The sequence below is a fragment of the Equus quagga genome, chromosome 20, assembly GCF_021613505.1.
Source record: "Equus quagga isolate Etosha38 chromosome 20, UCLA_HA_Equagga_1.0, whole genome shotgun sequence".
Classification (NCBI taxonomy): domain Eukaryota; kingdom Metazoa; phylum Chordata; class Mammalia; order Perissodactyla; family Equidae; genus Equus; species Equus quagga.
Window position 1 is genome coordinate 8997278 of NC_060286.1, and position 25873 is coordinate 9023150.

Consider the following 25873-nt stretch of genomic DNA (forward strand, 5'->3'; position numbering starts at 1 on the left):
TATTGAAATAGAAAATAAATAACAATAACAATAATAATAACCCATACCTTCTCTGTGTCAATGCCTTTCGACATGGACCATGTTGAGACAATATAATCCATGACTCGTTCACTAAGGCCTTTGGGGACCTGATAGAGTTTCAGAAAGTCCCGCACATTATTCAGCATCTCATGGTATCTGTTGGTGTTGGCATACATTTGCTGGAAAATTGTGGTAACATTTCCAAAAATAGTCGCATAAAGAAGAGCTGAAAGAGAAGAAATGATGAAAATAAAACAAATATCCCAAGTGAAAAAAATAACATGAATATTGACCAAATCAATGAATCATTTGACAGAGATGTCTTTATAAACTTTTAGGCATTAATGAATGTTAACCTCTGAGAAGAGTGTCTGGAATTTGGTATTCACTCAGTAAATGTTACCTTCAGTCTGATAAACATGATTTTATGAGCATGCACCACTCTAGTCAATGTGGCAAAACAAGAGAGTGGCTAATAGACGTCATGAAGAATCAGATGATCCAAAGTTATAATTTGCCTAAGAAATTCTAGCCTTTTGACTAAAGTTATCCTCCAGCCTCATCCCCCTGAATCAAGCCTAATCAATTTAAATTTTCCAGGGATTGATCCAGTTTAGAAATGTATGCTCTTTCTCATTGCTTGCTTTTTCCAGCTTTTGGAATACATCCCTACTTATAAATATTTTTGACAGAACTTCAGCAATATAGGGAATGGAGACAAATTAAAGTGTTCCATTTTTAGGAGCTTCTGGAGAGAAAGAGGGTTGGAATTAACAGCTAAAATAAAACTTTGAGAGTGCCTGAAAATTCCAGTTATTAGACTAATGTGAAGATCCCAATGTTTAAGTATTTTGATTCCATCATTTTAATTAAGAGTAAAGCCAACTTGCAAACCATTGTTATTGATCTATAGGGGCCTACAAATGGAATAGGGTTTTTTAATGCCCCTGACTGCTACTCTCTCCCTCAACCAATAATTTGCCAACTCTCTTCTCTCCAGATCTGGTCAGGGTACTGATGTTGGCCTGCCCTTGTAAAAGTTGTTAAAAGCAACTGAGTTCAGTCCAAACTCAACACACCTCCAGTCTCACACCACTCCCATCTGATCTTGTCCCTTTGGTTTCATCCTCTGTTAACAGTAAGCTCTTTTGAAAAAGCAGTATTTTATTCCCCTAAATATCCAGTAAACACAATATTTAATAACCACATATATTTCATAAGCATTTCACAAATAAGTGGGATATCAGAAAATGATCACTTCCATTCTACATCTTCCAAGCATTTGAAAAATGACGCCTCTAAACAAAGTATGGGCTGTTTCATTTTGCAGTTTCATCAACCAAATCCCATTTGATGGAAGTGGCATAAAATCAAGCTAGTAAAGCAACTTAAGATCCTTAATTTATTTTCAGGGAATCATTTGCTTTTTTAAGAACAGTTGTTCTTTGAGTACAACAAATTATAATTTCACAACAGAAAGCTATGATTTTATAAGCATTTACTCAGTTTTTTGGCTGTTATTTAGGGATCTTGATGCCAGTGCAGAACAATTTTTAAGACAGATGATATTTTGTTAAAACTGCGGAGGAAGAATATAGTGCTGACATTTCTCAACTGGATCTTTAAATCTTTGAATATTTATATTTAAGATCAAAAACAGAAAAATAGGTAAAATCACAGACTTAAATTCTTTATTCCATCATTGTTGGGATTAAGAAAGACAAACACAAAACTAATGTGGACAAATCAATGGTAGAAGAATCAAGAAACAAATATGATTTTCAGAAAAAAGAACTAGAATTTGTGTTTTTAAAATAATGAGCGTTTTAGAGGTCAATGAAATAATGCTACCATCATGTTTTTTAATAATGCCCAGCTATTATAAGTTGTCAATAAATATCACAGAACTACCTATTATTTTCACATGTTTAACTTGTTTGGCTCCCTGAGATGCTTGCAATATGCTGTATTTGCCAAAATGTCTTACTATTGCCTCTTAGTTTAACAAATTACCACACATTCCATCTTTTTTGGGTACACTAAATATGCATATATTCTGCTTATATTAAGAGTTTAAACACTAAAATATGAATAAAACTGCCAATCTATTAAAAGTTTGCAGCATTAATAAATGAAGACATTTACAGTTGCAACAAAAAGAATAAAGTACCTAGGAATAAATTTAACTAAGGAGGTGAAGGATTTATACAATGAAAACTATAAGACATTATTGAAAGAAATAGGTAATGGCATGAAGAGATGGAAAGAGATTCCATGCACATGGATTGGAAGAACAAACATAGTGAAAATGTCCATACTATCCAAAGCAATCTACAGATTCAATGCAATCCCAATCAGAATCCCAATGACATTCTTCACGGAAATAGAGCAAAGAATCCTAAAATTCATATGGAGCAACCAAAGACCCCGAATTGTTAAAGCTATACTGAGAAAAAAGAACAAAGCTGGAGATGTCACAATCCCTGACTGCAAAATGTACTACAAAGCCATAGTGATCAAAACAGCATGGTACTGGTACAAAAACAGACACACAAATCAATGGAAGACAACTGAAAGCCCAGAAATAAAACCACACACATAGGGACAGGTGATCTTTGGCAAAGGTGCCAGGAACATACAATGGAGAAAAGACAGTCTCTTCACTAAACGTTGTTTGGAAAACTGGACAGCCACATGCAAAAGAATGAAAGTAGACCACTTCTCACACCATACACAAAGATAAACTCAAAATGGATCAAAGACTTGAAGCTAAGTCCTGAAACCATAAAACTCCTGGAAGATAATATAGGTAGTACGCTCTTTGACATCGAACTTAATAGGATCTTTTTGAATACCATGTATTCTCAGACAAGGGAAACAAAAGAAAAAATAAACAAGTGGGAGTTCATCAGACTAAGGAGTTTCTGCAAGGCAAAAGAAACTAGGATCAAAACCAAAAAGACAACCCACCAATTGGAAGAAAATTTTTGCAAATCATACATCTGATAAGGGGTTAATCTCCATAATATATAATGAACTCACACAACTGAACTACAAAAAAACAAACAGCCTGATCAAAAAATGGGCAGAGGATATGAACAGACATTTTTCCAAAGAAGATATACAGATGGCCAATAAACACATGAAAAAGATGTTCAATATCATTAACCATCAGGGAAATGCAAATCAAAACTACACTAAGACGCCACCTTACACCTGTTAAAATGACTATAATCACTAAGACTAAAAATAGCAAATGTTGGAGAGGGTGTGGAGAAAAGGAAACCCTCATACACTGCTGGTGGGAATGCAAACTGATGCAGCCACTATGGAAAACAGTATGGAGATTCCTCAAAAAACTAAAAATAGAACTACCATATGACCCAGCTATCCCACTACTGGGTATCTACCCAAACAACTTGAAATCAACAATCCAAAGTAACATATGTACCCCTATGTTCATTGTAGCACTATTCACAATAGCCAAGACATGGAAACTATCCAAGTGCCCATCTACTGATGAATAAATAAAGAAGATGTGGTATGTATATACAATGGACTACTACACAGCCAGAAAAAAGACAAAATCATCCCATTGGCAACAACATGGATGGACCTGGAGGGTATGATGCTTAGCAAAATAAGCCAGACTGAGAAAGACAAATGCCAGACGACTTCACTCATATGTGGAATATAAACAAACACATGGACAAAGAAAACAGTTCAGTGGTGACTGGGGCAAGGAGGGTGTGGAGTGGGCACAGGGGATGAAGGGGAGCACCTATGTGGTGACAGACAAGAAATAATGTACAGCTGAAATTTCACAATGATGTAAACTATTATGAACACAAATTTTAAAAAATGAAGAATATATTCAACATCCCATTAAGTTTGGCATATTACAAAGATATCCTCCCATTTTCATGTGAGTGTGGTGTCCTACACTGAGTATGACTAAACAATGTCATAATTTAAGTAAAACATTCAATTATACATGTACATATTTTTTATTTTTTTTACTTTGAAATAAGCTGCAGAAATCCACATGTACTCACATGCAGCTTCTGTCAATGATAACTTACACAACTAAAGTAATTTATCAAAACCAGGAAATTGATAATGGCACAAGACAATTAAACAGACTACACACATTTTTCATATTTCATCAGGTTTTTACACATATTTTTTTGGTGTATAATTTTATAAAATTTTATCACATGGACATATCTGTGTAATATATTTTTAAAAAGAGAAACCACTTCTTCCTTAAAAATATTTTCAACACTTAGGACTAGTATACATTTCAAAAAAATAGTGAGAGCAAGTATGATATTCTACAGCAAGCAACAATTCTGCTTCCCAAGGAAGTCTGTGTTCCCAGGATAAATGGGCACATCTTTAATGAGAGAGGCCCTGGGACATGACACACAATAATGAGGGAAATTGATCTCAGTAAAAACTCTATGCTGCTAACTCCCAAAGTAATACCTCTCCCCTGAATTACAGACACACATATCTTCTTGGATGTCTAATAGCCATTCAAGTCAAACATGTTCAAAAAAGAACTCTTAATTTATAACACCCTGTCTCCAACTACCAAATGTACTTTTCACCTCAGTAAATTGCAAAACCATACCTAGTTGCTCAGACCAAAAACTACAAAGTCATCCTTCAATTCACTCTTTGATTCATCTCCTATATCTAATCCATCAACAATTCCTGTTGGCTCTACCTTCAAAATACAGCCTCAGTTCATTCACTGCTCACTACCTCTACCAGCATCCTTGCATAGTCTTTAAGAGTACGTGCTTTTTCACTTAATAGCTGTGTGTCTTTGGCCAATTACTAAGCCTCTCTACACTTCTATTTCCTCACTTATAACTTTAAAATTACACTAGAATCTTCACAAAAGTAAAAAAAAATCTATATTCAGCTAATTAATTGTAACTCAGCCTCCACTCTCACAGATTGCTCATGATAACAGATAAGATGATGCATCCAGGCCTCTGAAGAATTTATGTTCTCCAGACACTTCATTTTGTTTGCTCTTTAGGTCAAGCTTCAGCCATTCATCTCCTTATTAATGATTTGCATTTTTTAAACTTTTTGTGCCTGTTCATGAATACATCCAACATTTACTTTTCCTAATTATCTTTCTTTTATAAATCTTGGCAGGTAATCACTAGCCATAGACTCAGCAATTTAAAATATTAATATGAAAATGCATTTCTGGTAACCTTTAAAACCACATAGGTGGTTCAACCCTCAGTTCTCTTTCTATTTATATTCACTGAAGTCCACTTTTAATAATGATATTTAAGGTGTGGGAGGAAAATACTCCATCAATCTGTGACTGTATGTGTAGCACATAGCCTCATAAAACATTTGAAATGACTCCAGTTGGCTTTAGAACAGAGTGAAGAAGCTGAGCTTCAGAAACCTCCAGTTTCAAAGTCTTACTCTCCTTCCAGCTCTCTCATAATGGCTCCTGGTCTCCCTGGATGCTCTTCTTCAGTGACCCATATATGAAGGCACCCTCTAGGCATCCACTTATGAGTCAGACATTTTCTCTTTCCGAGTCTTCGCTTAATCTATATCCCATTCCATCTCGTATCTGAACTATGTCAATTACCCTGTTAGTTAATGAAAAATTAATCTCATTAATTACTTTATAAGTGTTAAATATTGAAAATTATTTAATACACTATCCCTTTCAGGGGTGTTGGAATTTTAAGGGAGAATTCCAGGTAACACAATGAGTTGATTGAATCATTATTTGAATTAACTGTCAACTAGTGAGATATCATATTGGACATATTTCACCAGTTTATGGCTGACCACATGATGACCATAACAACTAACTACATAAAAATAGTCTTAATGATTACATGGTGATGATTATTGATATTATTTCCTGTATATCCTAAAGAGTCACTTAATATTAAGAAATTAATCATAGACATATGTCAATGAATTACTAATGTAATATTTAAAATGGAAGAAAAGGAGGGAGAGGGTGAATGGAAAGATGTAGGAGGATTGTTCATTCGAAGCAACCCTACGACATTAAAATACAAGTAAAAACAGAGTCAAAGGATCAAAATAGCTTGATCTCCACCTTATCCTTCTAGGATAGTTATTCTATCTTTTATGCTAAGTAAATTCATTTTCTTTACTCTCTCTAATCCAACACAATTCATTTAGACTTCTAATAAAATTAGTACACTCATCTTGATTGTATAGCTAGAGATGTTTTTGTAACTTTAATAAAGACTAGCTGAACAATATAAAATAATGCCTCTTAAATAAGAGGAACAATAATAAGAGATGATCAGTGAATACTGACCTCACCATTTCAGACTCATTTATTATGAGTCAAACAATAATTCCCAAAATAGGTCAACTGTCAGGCAACCAGACACAACCAAAGGTTAAAATGGTGTGTTATCTTTAGGGGGCCCTGACTCCCTCCTAGTGTCCATCTCTTCCCTACCTTTTATATGTCCACTGCCACCCTGAGCCCGCTTTCTACAGGGGCCTAGTTCATTGCTTAGGACGTCACACCCTCCTGGTTGGTGCAGTAGCCCAGCTGTACAAAGGCTAGCTTAGTCACTAAAAAAAGAAAATATTTTGGAGGGAGCTGTCTTAGGTACTGAACACAATCTCAAACAAGGGCACTGATAGATATGCCACCCTCGAGACACTGGTCACGCTTCTCTATGTTTCTCAGGGATTCTAAAACCAGCTTAGAAAGAGGCAGAGGAATGTTGGGAAATAAAAAGGCACATAGACAGAGATTGCCAGTGATGTCCAGTCACTCAGAGACACCAGAAGGGAACAAAGATACTTTTATTTTGACATTATTTTTCAAAAAATCATAGTTACAAAGAAAGACTAAAATTTGTAGCTGAATACAAATGACTAAGGGTAAATAAAATACGTTTGTATCTGGTGATGCAAAGCTGGGCAAAGGTCAGCACAATAAAAAGGAACTGAACACCAACTTCAAATAGACAACATTTTTTGACCTTTTCTTCCTGCAGTTGAAAAGATTTTGTTTATTTTTATTTTCTATGCCTAAAGTTTGCTATTTTTATTGTTTCAAGGAACAACTGAAAGTATGACATATTTCACAAGTTATATAGCTGGTGATATGTACTTTGGACACTTCCATTTTGTTTCCAATATTTCTTTTTCTCTGTTAAGTTAGGAGAAGCCATATTTTCCTCCTTTATCATCTCCATTCATACACACACGTACATACACACATAGTTAAATTATGATATGATCTGATGAAGAAATGATAATTACATAAGTTTTATTTTTCAGAATGTTTATATGTTCTTATATTGTATCTTTTTATTTAAAAAAACTTGCAAACACAAAATAAGGCAACTACAAGGGTAAGATTTAGATACTGTAGAGGTCTAATGATTTGATGCAGAAATTTTCCTGTGCTCTTCAAATTACGAAATGCAAAGATCGAGCTGCTCTATGTACTTAGTCAGAATCTAGTTTTATCAGCTACAGGAAAAAAAGAATGAGCAAATACAGTGAGACTAGAATAGTTTCACTAGGGTGAAAAATGGAATTTCTTTTATTTATGGATGCTCTCTGTTTACTTTGTCTAGATACACATTTTAATTGCTCTTCAGTAGTCTACTTTTCATTAATGATACCCACAAGTCATTTCTCTAATCTTTAGTACCAGAATATGAAAAAAAGCAATAAATAGAGAATAACATTAAATCATTTATTCTTTCTATATATCTATAAAGTGGTTGTCCCTGTTATTCTTACATTAATATGGAAGCACAAAATATAATACCTGAAATAATATTAAAATATCTCTTTGCTAAAATACAAGTATTAATGATCCAAGATTCAAAGAGTGAAGTGGCACTGCCAACAACCTAAATAATCTTTTGGGGCTCCTAAGCACGGTACCTGTGGATAGACAAGAGCTTTTCGTATACTCTGAAAAATAGTGTCATAAACTGTCTTCTTGATGACCCTCAAGACAATTCATTTTTGCTTCCAAATCTTTGTTTAGTCCATTCCCTTCAGGTGGGTTTCAAAATATGGCCACAGTTTCGCCCACCTCGTATGCACATCTCTTTGCAATGAGATTTTATTGCTTCTTACCCCAAAAGGTGGAATCTATTTCTGTTAAGCTTGGCTGGATTTGTGACTTCCAATAGAATGCAGGAGATGATATTATGCAACTTCCAAAGCTAGACCTTAAGGGGACTTGCATGTTTTGCCTTCACTTTCTTGGAATGTTGTCTTGAGACCATTATTCCTGAAGAAGCATGGGTTGTACTGAAGCACAGCAAGACAGCAAGGATAGAAAGGTCTGGTTATTCTAGTGGTCCCAGCTGAAACTAGCCACCAGTCGAGATGCCAACTAAATGTAGCTGCCTGAGGGAGCCTGAGCAAGATGAACAGAAAAACCAACTGCCCAGTCAATCAATAGAGTCATGAGAAATAATGGATGATTGTGATAGTAAGTCACTATGTTTTCGAGTCATTTCTTACACAGCAATTGATAACTGATACATCTCTCCCCCATGAAAGCCCCCACTTTGCCTTCATTCTTCCTAAATCCCAACCACTGTTCGGGGCTTATTACTTCCTTCATAAAACCTTTTCTGATTGTCTCAGGTCAAGGAATTTCTCCTATTCTTCTACAGAAACTACCAATACTTCATCCCTTAAAACAGTAATTATATACCTTGATTTATACTTTTAAATTCCTTTATATGTGTTAACAAATATTGCTATAAATATAATGAAGTTCTTGAAAGAAATTACCTTTTAAACTTTCTTGTATCTCTCTATTAACAGGATAGTTCTGAACACACAACTTCTGAACACATAAAAATTGGAGGTCGTGGTGCTGGCCTGATGATGTAATGGTTAAGTTCACAAGCTCTGCTTTAGCTGCCCAGGGTTCGCAGGCTCTGATCCAGGGTGTGGACCTAGCACCACTCTTCCAGCCATGCTGTGGTGGCATCCCACATAAAATAGAGCAAGACTGGCACAGCTGTTAGCTCAGTGACTATCCTCCTCAAGCAAAAAGAGGAAGATCTGCAACAGATGTTAGCTCAGGGTGCGAATCTTCCTCACAAAAAGGAAAGAAAGAATTAAACTTAAAAGATTCTCTTTGTGTAGCAAAGCAAATATCAAGTACATGAGGACCATCCAGGTCAAATCTGACTGAGAATATCACTAAGGTATTCTGACTTGACAGTCTGAAGAGATGGGAGGCAAAAAACCAAAAACAAACCATTAAGAGGTGCACAGTCACAAAGGCTATGGCTACAGCAATGATTACCTGCTAATCAATTACAGGAATATTAGGCTCTAGGGACATCAATTGTTGAAACTTAGTAGTTATGAAAAATAAATATATTTGAAGTTATACTATAATATTCTAGAGAAAAATTAATCAAGAAGATAAACTTTCATGGATTAAAAATTTAAGGGGTCTACCATTTGGTCCAATTTGTCTATTTCTTGGAGGTTATACTGTGGCACTATAAAACAAGTGCACAAAAATGTTCACTGAAGTGTTGTTTACAATATGAGAAAAAAGTAAAATGTTCAAAAATAAAGATTGGGTGATACAAATGGTGGCACAGCAATATAATTGAAAACTAGGAAACCATTAGGATTATCATGGGGATCTCTGGGTATAAATCTGAAAAGATTAATGGCACATTTTTGTTAGAAAAAGCAGGCTTCTTAATTCTACTCTTTCTAATATTATATGAATCTGTGAATGCGCATGTGTAGGGGGATGATCTATGGATATACAGAGAAACATGACCAGAAGGGTGTTTATAAAATGTTAGCAGTTGTTATATTTGGACAATAGGATTTCTGGTGATTTTTATGTTCCCTAAACTTTTCTGCATTATTTGATTTTTTGTAATAAGCATGCACCATTTTTATAAAAGGAATAAGTTATTTGTATCTTTTAGAAAGATAAAAGCTATAAATGTCTTTAAAGAGCAGTTAGGTCAATTCCCAGGTGACATATTCATGAAAGGTCATTAAGAAATCTGAGATACTAATGGTGTTAGCAAACCTTTACCTCGTGCTTATTATGAGCCTTATATGCATTATCTCATCAAATTCATGCTATCACCCTCAGTTACAGTTTTATCTTCATTGTAGATATAAGAAGCAAATTCAGGAAATTAATCTGCTGAAAGTTAGATCAAAGCTTCAGTCTCCACAACTACACAACCCTACACCTTTAAGATTGATGTTGCAAATAATAATCTTTCTGTCGCATCGTAGACCACTTGTAGCCAACGTTAGTAGCTTATTAATCATTGATCAGACCAAAAGTTCTTAAGTATGAATAGCAGATCTCAAAGAATTAAGTACTCCCAGGGCATACGTTACAAACTAAGTAGAAATAGTATTCACTACTTGAATGAAATGTACCAAAAGATGTTCTGGGACCATCATTAAGCTGTGATATGCTTATTTGGATACAGACAAGAAGCCCTTCAATTTGCTATGGTTGCTACATTACCCAAACTGTCATTTAATGCAGTAGAAAAGGAAATTCATTGACAAATATCTCTGAAACATAAAAGAAAAATTTTAGTTTACTTCACTCATGCTTATTTGCTGTGAAATATCATTATACACTACGATATACATCAACATTAATCAGACGCAAGTCTTTATTTTGAGAGAATTAAAAATTCAAGAAAATTGGATACATACTTAGTGATGGAGTAGAATTTCTAATTTGTGAATCTGAGGAGGCTAAATACCCAGGGATCATGAGTAACACAAACCTAACATTTATAGTCTCCCCATCATCAGCCTCAAATTGGATATTCTTAAGTCATTGCTGCATCCATTAGCCCTCCATCACAATCTAGTTTACATGCTCTGTCATCACTTTGTAATGATGTAATGAGCTTCAGCTAGGCTCCTCCTTCTATTTTTCTCAAATATTAAGGTTAGCTCACTGAACTCGGGAACAAATAAATATGTCTTTTATCAGCAATTCTTGAACCCTTTATTTAAAGCACTGGGTGGAGTAACTTGTGTAGGTCCAGAGGTCAATCTACTTGTCACTATTGTCCTGCCTTCCTTTTAATCTGGAAACTACACTACACAGCAAGTTTCCACACCAGATAATCAGCACTTTGGGTGGTGGAGTGCTTTCATTTTGGAGGTGGAAAGGGAGATATTTAAATTTCTTTCTGTGAGTATTTCCTCAATGTACATAATCTATAGACTCTTTACATGGCAGAGATGTAGAGAAAGTTACACCTTTTCAAAGGCAAAACTGAATAGTTTTATTAGGCACATATTTTGGTCAAGAACACCACTGCTCTTCCCAAGTCCATCATTGGCTCCTCCGTCTATATGATGCCTTTATGAAATCAGTTATCAAGAGTTTTCATTCTGCTGTCAGAATGCCTCTTCTACTCATAGTCTCCTTCCTGTTAACATCTCAGAATCTAGTCATCGTCCCGTGGCTAGGTTACCACAATGGCTTCCTAACTCTTCTCCTTATCTCCAGTCTCTGTCATAATACAGTCTGCACGTGGCCACCAGACAAAATTTCCTAAAATATTAAAATGCTGTGATTTTATTTTCCTCCTTAAAAAAACCTCAGTGTAGGGGCCAGCCCCTGTGGTATAGTGGTTAAGTTCGTGCGCTCTACTTTGGCAGCCTCAGGTTTGCCAGTTCGGATCCCAGGTGCAGACCTATGCACTGCTTGTCAAGCCATGCTGTGACAGGCATCCCACATATAAAACAGAGGAAGATAGGCTCAGATGTCAGCTCAGGGCCAATCTTCTTTAGCAAAAAGAGGAGGATTGGTGGCAGATGTTAGCTCAGGGCTAATTTTCTTCTTAAAAAAAAATGTTTAGTGTATACACATAGCCTGTAAGGTAAAAGCACTCTGAGAGAACCCATAGGATCTATGCAATGGGGAAAAGTTTCTGCCTGCCAAACTCTGTAATTTATAGTTTTTCCATTAGTTAATTTACCCTACCTAGACTCTGAGCTATTGAAAGGCAAAAACTAAATCCTTAACTTCTTTTCCAATCAAGTCAGAGTTTTGCCCAGTGAATGAATTTTAAAAAGTGAATTTCACCTGGCTATAAATAAAGGGATGTGAGACTTTTTTGACTATGTGAGTACAAAAGAGCATCAGGATGACTGTGTCTCTCCAGCTGTCTGTATGGTGCATGAATGATCTTACCACCTATTAAAATTTTGTGTAATGCATAGCAAAAAATTCATCAAAGAAAAGGCAATATAATCCTTGAATAAATTTATTCTTTAAGCTCTTTAAGGCAAGGCCAGTATCAGCTATTTCCTTCATAATCCCCAAGAATAACCAGAATGTTCTTCAACAAAGTGGGTTAACAGCAAAAGTTGCCAACTAACATGAAAAAATTACAACAGCTGATCTAGACTCTTTCCCTTGTTTGGTGAAATGACAAAACTAGTTTGTGTGAGCACAGAAGACTTACTGAATTGTATGCACATTGTCAAAACTTCTAAGGATGGTATTTTAGCCATTTTACAACCATCATTAGGCCTTTTTGCATTGGCCAATAGTCATTGACATATCGAGCACACATTTATTAAGTACTTACTGTGTCTAAACACAATGCTAGAGAGTATGGGAGATACAGAGATGTGCCATTTTATGGACATATTTTTATTTTTTAACTAACACTTGAAACAATTTGGTTGTAAAATTCTACGCTCAGGAATGATCATAAATTTTCCCATATTCCTTAAAAATATTCTAAACAATGGATCAGAAGTCTGACAAAGTATCAACACAATAAGAAGCTTGATCATTAAATAATACATGTTTAGCAAAATGCTGTGAAAGAGTCAGTACAGTCAAAACTAAATAGCTTGACCTTACTGAAACTGTGCTGCATTAAAATCTCCAGTTAGCCTCATCATCACTGACTTAACATTGCCCTTGACAATTTTCTTTACTCTTTTCCTTTTAAATAGTACTATCACCTTTATTTGTAGGACACACTGCTCCTCTACTGGCTCTTGTCTCCTCCCTTACCTAAAGTGTCTGTACAATTAATTAGTCAAACCAGCACTTTTCTGAGAGTAAAAGAGGGCCCTCTTAATAGTTATGCTGGGACAACAGGAGTAAGGAGGGCTGTCCCAGGTAAACAAAGGACACTATGGGTCACTCCACCATTATTCCAATTTCTCCTCCTATGGCCCCTTCCTCCATCGCAAGAGACCAGATCTATGAGCTTCTGATGTTCATCCACATCAGAGCTCACTCCCTGACAAAGTCTGTCCACTCACAGATTTCAATTAACATCTGAACTCAGAGGGCTTCCCATCTACGTACCCTATCATCTCATGTTGCAAGTGCCTACACAATCACTTTATTTGAATGGATGTATCTTTCAAACTGCCTGATGCGATGCCTAAAAGCAACCATGTCATTTCTTCCCAGTACGGAATATTACTTTTCCCAAAATTCCTTTTCAGATTCATCGAATGAGCATAAGGTATAAAACCAAGCTCAAAAAGCTCTTCTCTTTTTTGCTGGAACTGTATACAGACTAATTTACTTGACCATGAGGTTTTAAAATGAACAGTGAATTTGGAAAAATATATGGGTGAGATGATAAAAGTATTTCCTAGAGAAGGCAAGCTGAGTTGGTCAAGGTGTAAGGAATTTGATTTGAGGGAACAATCCAAAATTTGCAAACTGTATTCTATTGCAACACTATAATTCTCTGTGATGGTAACAGATGTTTGTCAAAAAAGAATAGTTTCTGGATCAAATAAGTTTCTTATCAGTTCTCCCTCTTGGAGAGACTCAATACACATTAGCATATCATACTGCATATTAGCATATCAAAAGCTCTGAGAAGCCTCCCAGTAAAGACATCACTTTTCATACTTGTTTGTTCTTGGATCCCTGTTTGTTCATTAAAAACCTATGAACATTTTTCAGATCTCCATGGAAAACCATTTTACAATCACTGCAGAAGGTTGGGGGAGCAGGTGCAGACACTGGGGCATATGAGAGACTGTCGCCACAATCCCAGGATGCTAATGCAGGCCAGCAACTGAGGAACCCATTTTACCAAATCTAAAAGTTGGCAGTGCTACATCAACCAGTGTCACAGATTGATGCGTAGAGATGGAACTGGCCGTGAAAAATAATGCCTACCTGTAGGAAAAGCAAGACTAGAAGTGCTGAGTGGTGAGGCCAAACTTGAATTTGATCAAAAACAATCTAGGCAGTGGCAGAGAGCAAGATGAAGGACAGTACACATGAGTTGGCAGGGCTTGTTGCTTTCCCTAGCCAAGGCTTGCTGGGCCTTTAGGCACAGACTCCTTGCTTTTCTCTGCCACTATGCTTTGTGGGTCTTAAAATGGCATTCTCTAATTGAGTCTTAAGTCAATGATTGATGAAGAAGGGGTAAAATAGTATTTGAAAAAGTTCACTTTTGCAGTTTTAGACAAGTTATACTGAAGTGAGAGAGAGACTAAAGACAGGTAAATAAGCTACCAGGTTGGTCACCATCTCTGTAAAGAAAGAAATGATGAGGATCTGAAACAGGGCAGCGGCTAGCAAATGAAGAGAGAAGTAATCAACCCAAAGACATGAGGAAGAATCAACAGGACAGAGTACCTGAACTTAGGTCAGCAAATTCAAACGCTGTTGTATTCTTGCAGTAGTGAAGGGTATGGGAAGGGTCTGCCATATCTTGGCACACTGCATACTCAGTCTGTACTATCTTCATTTATGTTGATCTGTACCTTCCTGATTCTTTTTTGTAAATCACTTCAGTTGTGTACCTTTAGCTTCTCTACGTAAAGTGTAAATTTATTGTAGACAAGAAAACATATTTTCCATGAATTTTGCATTTCCTAGGAAAACCTCGTGCATTGCTTGGAGCAATAAATTAACTGATATAAAAAGTTAACTGATTTAAGCATGCATTTTATATATGATAGAGCACTTCACTGACTTCTTTTAAAGATAATAGCTCATCCTGTGTTTAAACAGAATCAGATCTTTTAAAAGGTAGTCACCAAGAGATTATTGCATATAAGACAATCATATCATCATCAAATTAGAGGAACAAACCCGTATGATGATATATGAACTCATGAAAAAATCCATCATGAAAAAGCAGAATATATTACTCCACTTAAAATCCCTGGGAACTATGATTTGTAGAAACTTTGAGAAACTCTTCTGGCTACAGAAACTCTTCACCCTCAGCCTAATCATTGTTGCTGGCTAAAATGTGAAACTTAGTTAATTGTCTATGATTAATGGAGCCAATACAAACCTGTTAGGTCAACAGAAATGGCATTGGTTTAACAGGTTTTAAAGGTTTTAATTCTTGACTTGATAAAATTATCCTCCTCTTTCTAATTTGCAAGACTGTGTGCCCCATGAAACACTGTGTCCCATGAAACAGTGCATCATATATTACTAAATTTATTCTCTATCTCCCATATTACTAGGTTTCATTCTTGTCTAGTAACACTTGGTACCAAATGTTCACCTTTTCAATAAATCATTACTGCCAAGGTCTGACATCTATGGAATAAAGCCATACCAAGTTCATTCTACTGGGCACATCGCTGTGGCAGAAATGTCAGCTATAATAAGCATGAGGTGAAAAAGATCTTCAGGTCTCCTGGCAGGTAGTACATAACCTGACAGTAGGTTAAAATTGAACATTTACATGAAGAGGTTGGGCAACTGAGGCTGACAGCTGTCATTAACACTGTGAAGAAGAAGAAATATGCCACCTAAGATGTCCCAGACTTCACACTTTACAGGTGTTTTCGCATTCCCATTTAATCCTTCTAACAAACATGGGATTGGGCATTACTCCAGGTGAGAAATCTCTCTCTCCTCCCCATCCATATTGCCGATGCCCTGCTTTAAGTACTCATCATCTCTCAGAAAAATTACTCCCACAGCCGGCTGATTGACGTCCTCACCAACAATCATGTTCCAACTGTAAGAATTGAGTAATATCAGTTTTTCTGGCAGGACAAAACCTGAAAATTCAGAATCTGAAAACTCAGTTGCTTAACAATAACCGGTTTTTGGGGCTGGCCCCGTGGCCAAGTGGTTGAGTTCGCGCGCTCCGCTGTGGGCAGTCCAGTGTTTCGTTGGTTCGAATCCTGGGCACGGACATGGCACTGCTCACCAAACCATGGTGAGGCAGTGTCCCACATGCCACAACTAGAGGGACCCACAGCGAAGAATATACAACTATGCACCGAGGGGCTTTGGGGAGACAAAGGGAAAAAAATTAAAAAAAAAAAAAATAACCAGTTTTTACTTGCAGTTCACAACTACAGTGTGTATGTGGCTCACACAGCTTCCAGAGCAGTGATGCTCCAAATGGGAACTCAGAGATCCAGCACACTTCCACCTGTGACCCTGCTGTCTCAACACGTGCTCCCCATGGTCATCACCAAAGAGAGGCTTAGAGGACCATGCAGACTACTTCCTCCACCTCCCACTGGCAGAGCCCAATCACATGGCCCAATCCAACTACAAGAGAGCCTGGAAAATGCAGGCCTGCACAGAAACATATAATAAATGAAAACAGCCTCTACCACATCAACTCTCAGTACAGCCAGGTGGATTGGCTAAAACAAAAATCTGCTCATGCCACGCCTCTGCTTAATCTCCTACAATGGCTCCCTAATGCCCTTAGGTCTCATCTTCATCTTTATCTCCTGGTATTTCACACCTCAAAATTCAGACTCTACAAACCATGAGGCACTGGTTTCTTGTACACTATGCCATTTTTTGTGTTTGATAATATTTTTTTTAAAAATCACAATTATCACCATTTCTAATCACATCCACAGCTGCCATCCTTACCCAAGCCCACACCTTTTGCCTATACTTCTGCAGTAGCCTCCTAACAAGTTCCTTACTTCCATTCTTGCCTTGAGCAGTATATTCTCAACACAGCAGCCAGCACATTGCTTTAAAATAAAATTAGATAATGTCACTGACCTCTTGAAAGTTTCCCGGGGTTCTCATCACAAGCACAATAAAATCAAAGCCTGCACAATCTGGCCCCTGTCTTCATCTCTAAGTTCATCTTCTTCCCCTCTCCTCCACCTTATGGTACACTGGCCCCACTGATGCCCATGCCCACCTCAGCACCTCCCTGCCTCAGGAGCTTCTGCAGTTGCTGCTCCTGCTACCTATAACATGCTTACATGGTTCCCTCCCTAACTTCATTCAGGTCTCTTAAATGTTACCGTCTAAAACAGGAATGCTCTTACTCCATAACCTTAACTTGCTTTTTCTTCTCAACACTTACCTCTACCCAACATTGTATTGTGAATCTGCTTGTTGTCTATATTACCTGATATCCTCTCCAGAATGTAAAGTCCATGAGATCTGGATTTTATCTGTTGGATTCAATATAATATCTCTAGAGCTTACAGCAATTGATGTTAAATTAATAAGTGATAGAGTGAGTGAATCCTGACCCTCTCTGCCTACTGTACACTTTCTCCAATATTCCTTGGTGGCTACTCCATCTTCAAGCTTCAGCAGAGGATTCATTCAAGCCTTTCACATTCTTCCCACCAAGTACAATTCCTCCTCTGTGACTTCAGCTCTAGCACAGTGTCTAACACATAGGCAATCAGCAATTTCACATCAGTGCATGATGCTCAGAGACAGTAAGGCCAAATGGCCAGTAAATAACAAGACAGAGATGCAAACCCAGAATTTATGATTTTAGGCCCATAGCTACTTTTACTTTATGTCACAGCTGCTGTGAAATACACTTTCTGTAGCTGAGATTCAAGATGCAGAGTATATTTCTTTTCTTCGTAATTCTTTCAACATGCTTAGCATTTTGGTCAAATGAAACAAATACTGAGTGACATTTTTGCTTAGGGCAGGTTACCTAAAAATTAGCCTTCATAGAATTCTTTGGCGTACTTATATGAACACACTTCAGTAAATATTCTTATGTATTGCAAAGAGGGTGCATAATTTTTTGACTCTTTAGAACAATTGCGTATAAAGAACTTCTTCAAAAACTGCTATTTATCTGCAATAAAAATGTATGTGACTTCTCCATCTGACGAATCAAGCCTTTCACATTTAACACTCTGTGGTAACAAATCATTTTATTGGCAGCTCTTGGGTGCAAAGTAGCCATGTGCTAAAGGTGTGGGACGGAGGCGAAGTCAAGTCCTCTGCCCAGTGGTAGGTCCCACATGTAAACATAGCTATTAATTTTTTTAACTTTAAAAAATACTTGATCTTTATTTATAAATCTAGTTATTTTTCTAGGTTTCAGATGTAAAATACAAGCAGGAGGGTGGGGATCTTTTTACAAGATAATATATGGAAACATTTAATTTAACCACTTGGAAAACAGAAAGCATAGTTTTAATACAAAATATTTTGGAAAATGTCTCAGTAAAATTCCTATTATACCCAGAATTAAATAATAATAATAATATACATACTTTCATTATTACGTATCATACACTTTTATTAACTCATTTAACCTTAAAGCAACTCTCTGAGAAAGGCCTATTATCATTTCCCTTTTAGAGATGATGAAACTAAAGGCAGAGAAAGTTTTAAGCTGCTAGTAGGTGGTAGAGTCAAGATTCAAATCCAGGTAGTCCGACTCCAGAACCTATGTTTTGAAACAATGGCTAAAAATTCTTCCCAATAAATACTTAAATCTTTTTTCCATTAGCCATAAGATCTTAATATAGGTTCTTTGTATTTAAAAAACACATCAATGAAACTGTTTTCACTGTAACCGAACATCTGTTTGTGAAGGAAACGAAAAGATAAACATGTCACACTCTTGTCTTCAAATTCTTTGATTGGCTTATTGAATATTATTCAATATGAAGCATCTTCTACATACCAGCCCCATTGTTAGATGCTGAGATATAATGGCCTATGAGATCGTATCTATCCCAGAGAAACTTTAGTTGATTGCAGCCAGATAAATCATTTCTGTTCAGTGTCACAAATGGTACACATAGAGTGCTATAAGAAGTCACTGGAGGGGCACCTAACCCTACCTTGAAGGCTCAAGGAAAGCTTTTCAGATGAACGATTTCTAAGTAATTTCTAAAGTTGTTTGGTATTATGTGGCTGTAATATAATGATAGACAAAATTTGTACCAAGCTATGTCAGTTGAAGGCAGCTCAGTTGCTTCTCCATTGATATGAGACACTATATCTCTCCTTGTGGAAAACAAATTCTCATTTAGCATTTCACTTAGAGATTTGTCTAACACTGCCCTGTCTAAACAATAGAGTTGGGCTGGAAAGTTGGGTTTTAGTCCTGACTCTACCACAAATTAACTGTATGTTAAGGATTCTGGGGAATGAGGAGCTAACATGAATAGAAAAGCCCGAGTATTTACGTAAGAAAATTTTCATCATAGGATGTGTGAGAAAAGAGGGACAAGGACATAGACAAAGGATGAGGTGGGACATTTATGCTTCCATGAGTGTCAATGCTTAAGAGAGAAGCTGTGCGAGCAGTGTGGTAGGAGACTAATCTGAATCAAAAAGAACAGGTAACTTGCATGAAAAATCCCAAAGGTGAAACTGAGTCATAGTTTGTGTTGAGTGGGGTCTTGAAGGTGAGTTGCTCCAGTGCTTTGATCCCACTAAATTCCTGATTTTCAGAAACTGTATGCTATTATCTATCTCTTCCTTCTCCTTCTTAAATAGAAGACTTTAATGAGAACTTCCCTCACTTAATGAAAACTTTCTCATCAGCATGTAAGCATATTCAAGTCTCTGACAGTTGATTAAAAAGAAAAAAACTTCCTCAACTATTTTGTAATTTCATTTCCTATTCATTCCTCCTTTCATTCAACAAGTATTCATTGGGTCTCTGCTGTTGGCCAGGCACTGTACTATCCACAATACAAAGGTGAACCAAGTAGGCTCAGTCCAACCCCTATATTTTTGGTTTTAATTACTTTATTGTGTCACACACACACGAAACAATTCTCTTATATCTAATTCAACTTTTTCCTCTAAAGACGGCTCTGACAAGAATAAAGACCAAGAATTAAAGTATTACATTTGAAGACTTCTGTGCTAAATAACAAAAAGAACGATTAAAGGAAAATAAGATTTCTCTATAAAATCCAATTCTTAGCTCAGGGCACATTGTATAAGGACACTTAGTAAATAGAAATTTATGACGTTGAATTGTATTATGTAAAAATTCCAAGAACTTGCTCTCTACTCGGTGACAGAGGTAGTGACAAATAGATAAGGTCATCAGAGTATGGTCAAGCAGCAGTAGAAATGACAGGGTAAAAATAGAAAGAAAGGAGGAGGAAGGGAATGAGAAAATATAAATTTCTAATTTGGCACATTATAATCCCACAAGTGCAAAGAAACATTTGTTTTAAAGTACTCAGGGAAAAGGACAGACTGGCTCAAAAATAATGATAATTTAAAGGTGTAGAGTACACATAAAGGATAGTTCTTTATTTTGATGCTAATTTATAGGCCTATAATGTGGTTATTGCTGAGTAAAACAAATGCCTTTTGTAATTGTTTCAGTCAATTAGGCAAACTTGCATGATTTATCTGAAAAGGAGAACCATGCAGAAATCAGAGATTCAAGCACATATCAATATGTTATACATCTTTGGGCACTAAATCACAGACATTAAGTTTAGGAAGTATGATTGTTTAATGATCCAACGCTTTGAATTTCATTAACTATTGTTTGGAAGCACTTAAGAAATCAAACACTTATTTTTACTTTACTGAGAAGATTTGAAGTAGAAGAAAATAATAAAATTCCTTATCTATTTATCATAAATGCCCCAAATCCTCCTCAGTATTTTTCCCCAAATGAAAGGATCAGGTGGCAGGGTATAGAAGTAGCTGGAAATGAGAGCAGGCCTTAGACTGCAAACCACGCAGACTGATTGTCACCAGCCTGCTGATGAAAGACACAAAGCGATTTCTGTGTGTGCACGGGTCAACCGATGGTCCACGCTCCAAGGGCTGACCTGGTTCTGGCTTTCTATTTTTAATCATGAACCCAGACTTCTAATATGACAGAGTATTGTAGGGGGCTCTATACCCACTGACTCTTAAGCATGCAGGAGGCTAGAAACTCTCGAGGCTAGTGATGAAAATAATTTCTATTTAAAACAAACAAAACATCCTCCCATAGAAGAAAGAACAGAACAGAGACGGAAGTTTGCCTCTTAGAACTTCATTCCTGAAGAAGTGAGGATTTTGCTGGAGACACTGTTTGTGTGTTTGGTACCACAGAAGATTTGAACTTCGTAAAGTTCATAATAAAAGCAACTGGGCACCTTGTTTACAAATGTGCTTGTTTCCTTTTAAATGGCTGGTTAGATCAAGAGCATGGGATTTCTGGATCAGACGACTCTGGATTCAGGTCCCAAAAGTACCACAGACTAGTTTGTAACCTTGGAAAAGTTATTTAATCTTTCTGAGTTTCTGTTTCCTCAGCTAAAATATATATATATATATATATCAATAATAAAATAGTACCTTGCCCATATGGTTTCTGGGAGAATTGAATGACACGGTACATAAAAAATGGTTTGCACAGAGGCTGCCACATACAAAACACTCAAGAAAAGTAATATATAAGAAAAGTAATATAATAAGAAATAGTGGGGCCGGCTCCGTGGCTGAGTGGTTAAGTTCGCACACTCTGCTGCGGTGGCCCAGGGTTCGGATCCTGGGCGCAGACGTGGCACCGCTCATCAGGCCACATTGAGGCAGTGTCCCACATCCCACAACTAGAAGGACCTGCAACTAAGGTATACAACTATGTACTGGGGGGGCGGGGGATTGGGAAATAAAGCAGAAGAAAAAAAAAAATGATTGGCAACAGTTGTTAGCCCAGGTGCCAATCCTTAAAAAAAATAATAATAATAATATAGCAATCTAATACGCTCAAAAAAAGAAAGAAAGAAATAGTAAAATTTTGTCAGCTCTCTGTACCCTGTTATTCGGGAAAAATTTAAATTTGACTTCAATATCATATTGGCTAATATATAAATTTTAGAAGTCAGAAAAACACTTCCTAAGCATTTTCATGACACGAACTTGGCTGCAGGTGATCAGCTAAATGCCAAATTCCAAAACTTGAGCAAGATTTGCTTGTTATCTTGGACACATTTTGAATTTCATATGCACTATTGTTTGCAGGGGGGGCTTTTTTAGTGAGGAAGATTGCCCCTGAGCTAACATCTGTGCCAATCTTCCTCTATTTTGTATGCAGGATACTGCCACAGCATGGCATGGATGAGCAGTGTGTAGGTCTGTGCCCAAGATCTGTACCTGCGAACCCAGGTCCACGGAAGTGGAACATGCAAACTTAACCACTACATCACGAGCTAGCCCCTTCTTATGCACTGTTCTTAAAATAGCAGATTACTAAAAAACCTTCATAATGCAAATAACCATGAGATGACAAAGTATCAAATCTGCTTTTAAAATTATTGCTAGATGAAAGGCCAAGAAGACTAATTTAGACTACAAAGGCTTATTCTTTGTGATTCTTCTTCTTTCCCATTAAGTTCATCTCTGAACAACTTGAAATTATGACACATGTTTTAGGGAACATTAAGTGCCTTACCAAATATGAAATCTGGTCTTCTGCTTCCAATCATGATGTAGTAACTGATAACAGACATATCCTCCCATCGTAAATAATGAGAAAACTGAAAAAAATATATGAAACTACTGATTTTAGAAGTTGGGCATCAAACAGAACTAACTGTTTCCCTGAGAGACAGAAAATAAACAAGCTGAGCCCAACAATTACCCTGGATATCTGTCTGGAGACCACAGAATGGGGGGTGGGGTGGAGGGCGGGGAGGGAATTCAAGTTGATCAAGATGACCAGGCTGAGTTGATGAGACTGAGATCAGAATTTGGGAAGGCTAAGGAATCTAGAATTTTGGGGACAGAGTATCAGAAATAAATATGCTAAGCATAGGGAAAGCCCCAGAAATCCACACAGAGTCTCCCTTGAGTCTTTGTCTGAATAATACATTTTATACGGATATGGTGAAATTCTCTGAGGCCAAGATAAAAGTAGATGATACATCTGTAAGCTGAATGAAGATGTCATAAAGGGCTGTTATAGATTTGCCTTCTAACCAGCCAGAGTGAAAAGACCTCACTGAATACATGGGACATCCACTAGAGAATTCAGAAAAGTTGTGTCTTTGGAGTAGGGTTAAGCTAGTAAAAGAGTAAAGGCTATTTGAGACTCATCTAGCAAAGCTTTAAAAACAAGCCTTAAAAGCATCAAGCTTTCTGCAAATTACTAAACCATATATCAAAACAATATTCAAAACTCTTCAAAGGAAGGCAATAAAATCCAATCAACAATATAACATTAACAATGTTCGATATCTGACCAAAAATTACTAGATATGTGTACAAAAAATGTGACCCATACACAGGCAAATAATCAGTCAATATAAACAAATCCAGAATTAACAGAGATGATAGAATTAGCACACAAGGACTTTAAAACAGCTTTTATAAATATGCTTAAGGATTTAAATAAAAATATGAACATAAAGTAGAGAGAAAGGGAAGGTACAAAAAGAATCAGAGGGAACTTCCAGAAACGAAATATACAGAATCTGAAATGAAAAATTTACTGGATAGGATTTACATCAGATTAGACTCTGTCACAAGAAAGGATCAGTGAGCTTGAAGACATAGCAATAGAAACTCTCCAAACTTCAGGAAGACAGAAAAGGCCTAAAAATATCAACAGAACATTAGCAACCTGTGAGACAATGTCAAATACTTTAATGTACATGTAATTAGTGTCCCAAAAAGACAATGAAGATGTAGAAATATATTTAGGAAGAAAAGAACTGAAATCTTCCTAAATCCGAGGAGAACTCAAAAGCCACAGATTAAAGAAGCTCAGTAAATGCCAAGTAGGATAAAATGCAGAGAAAACCAAACCAAAGCACATCATAATCAAATTGCAAAACCATTGGTGACAGAAAGATCTGTCAACCTAGAATTTTACATTCAGTGCAAGTATTCTTGAAAAACAAAAAGACTTTCATGAAAATAAAAATTGGAGAATTCATCACTAGAAAACCTGCAGTACAAGAAATATTACAGAAAGTTCTTTCAGAAAATAATTCCAGCTGAAAAATCATATCTACATAAAAGAATGAAGAACACTGGAAAGAATAAATATATAGGTAAATAAAAAAGACATTTTTCCACTTTTAAATTTATTTAAAAGGAAACTGACTACTTAAAGTAAAAACAATAATATATTGTAGAGTTCATAACATATGTAAAAGTAAAGTACATGATAGCCATAGCATGAGAATAGTGGTGAGATATAGACATACTCTACTATAAGATTCTTACATTATGTGAAGTGGTATAATATTATGTGAAGGTAAAATATGATGATAAACTAAAGGTGCAAATTAAAAACCCTAGAGCAACAATTAAAAATTAAAACAAAGAGTTTTAGCTAATAAATCACTACAGGCAATAAAATTCAGTGTTGAAAAATATCGCTAAATATCAAGGCAGAAAAGAGAATAAAAAAGAAAATCAACAAAAACAAGTAGCACAATGGTAGGCATAAACACAAGTGAATTCACTGAGACTACATAAGTATACTAAATGTATACGCACCTAATAAAAGAGACTGAACCCTCAACAATAAAATCTGCAAAACACCCCTAAACTACATACTATATAGTGACATTTACCAAGACAATGTGGTATTGCCATAAGGGTAATAAAAACAAAAAATTCAAAATAGATCATAGATCTAAAGGTAAGAAGAGAGAGAGGAATTTCTAAAAAAAGCATTGTAAAAAATCTTGTCAATCTTAGGATAAAGAAAGTTATCTCTACAGAACACCAAAAGCACTAAATGTTTTTTTTAATTGATAAATTGGGCTTCTTACAAATTACAGCCTCTACACTTCAAAGTATTTTCATTAGAAAATAAAAATTTCCACCACAGACTGGGCAAAAATATTCATGATACATATATATGAAAAAGGCATATCCAAAATGTATAAAGAATATATTTTAAACCAGTAACTTAACTTAAAATGGGCAAAATATTTGAAAACCCTTTGTATTACTTTGCTAGGGCTCCCTTAACATAAGTCCCACAGACTGAGTGGCTTAAACGATAGAAATTATTTTCTCACAAGCCTGGAAGGTAAAAGTCTGGAATCAGGTGTTGTGAGGATTAGTTTCTTCTGAGGCCTCTCTCCTTGGCTTGCAGGTGGTCACCTTCTCACTACGTCTTCACGTAGTCTTTCCTCTGTGCGTGTCTGTGTCCAAATTTTCTCTTCTTAAAACGACACCAGTCGTATTGAATTAGCACCTATCATAAGGACCTCATTTTAACTTAATTACCTCTTTAAAGACGATACCTTCAAATAACGTTACTTAAAAATTTTTCTATCAGAAATTTATTGTTCTAGATTTATATTCAGTGATGTTTTTGGTAGTGATTGTATGTGAGAGACCCTGAACTAAACATTTTATCTCAACACCTACTCATGCTTTCACAATCAAGGGCATTGCAATAGTTTATTAGGAGATCATTCTGCACGTAATTATATTTTCTGTGGAATAGACTGTAGCACTTGAAAAATAATGGCACACTCATTAATGGTGCAATTATATATTAGAATTATGAATCCCATTCTTTTTTTAAAATGCACATGCATTCATGTACACTCAGGCACTTACACATACCACTCCAAATTTCTGAAATTAATAGAAAAA

At 36.2% G+C, this 25873-nt stretch overlaps 1 protein-coding gene across 1 annotated transcript in view; it reads right to left on the reverse strand.

Annotated features, from left to right (window-relative positions):
* Positions 1–25873, reverse strand: part of KCNH5 (potassium voltage-gated channel subfamily H member 5) — a 305105-nt gene that overhangs the window by 123189 nt on the left and 156043 nt on the right. Inside the window, exon 8 of the mRNA XM_046647837.1 lies at positions 48–247. Within this exon, the coding sequence (XP_046503793.1) occupies positions 48–247 (200 nt within the window). The remainder of the gene's footprint in view (positions 1–47; positions 248–25873) is intronic.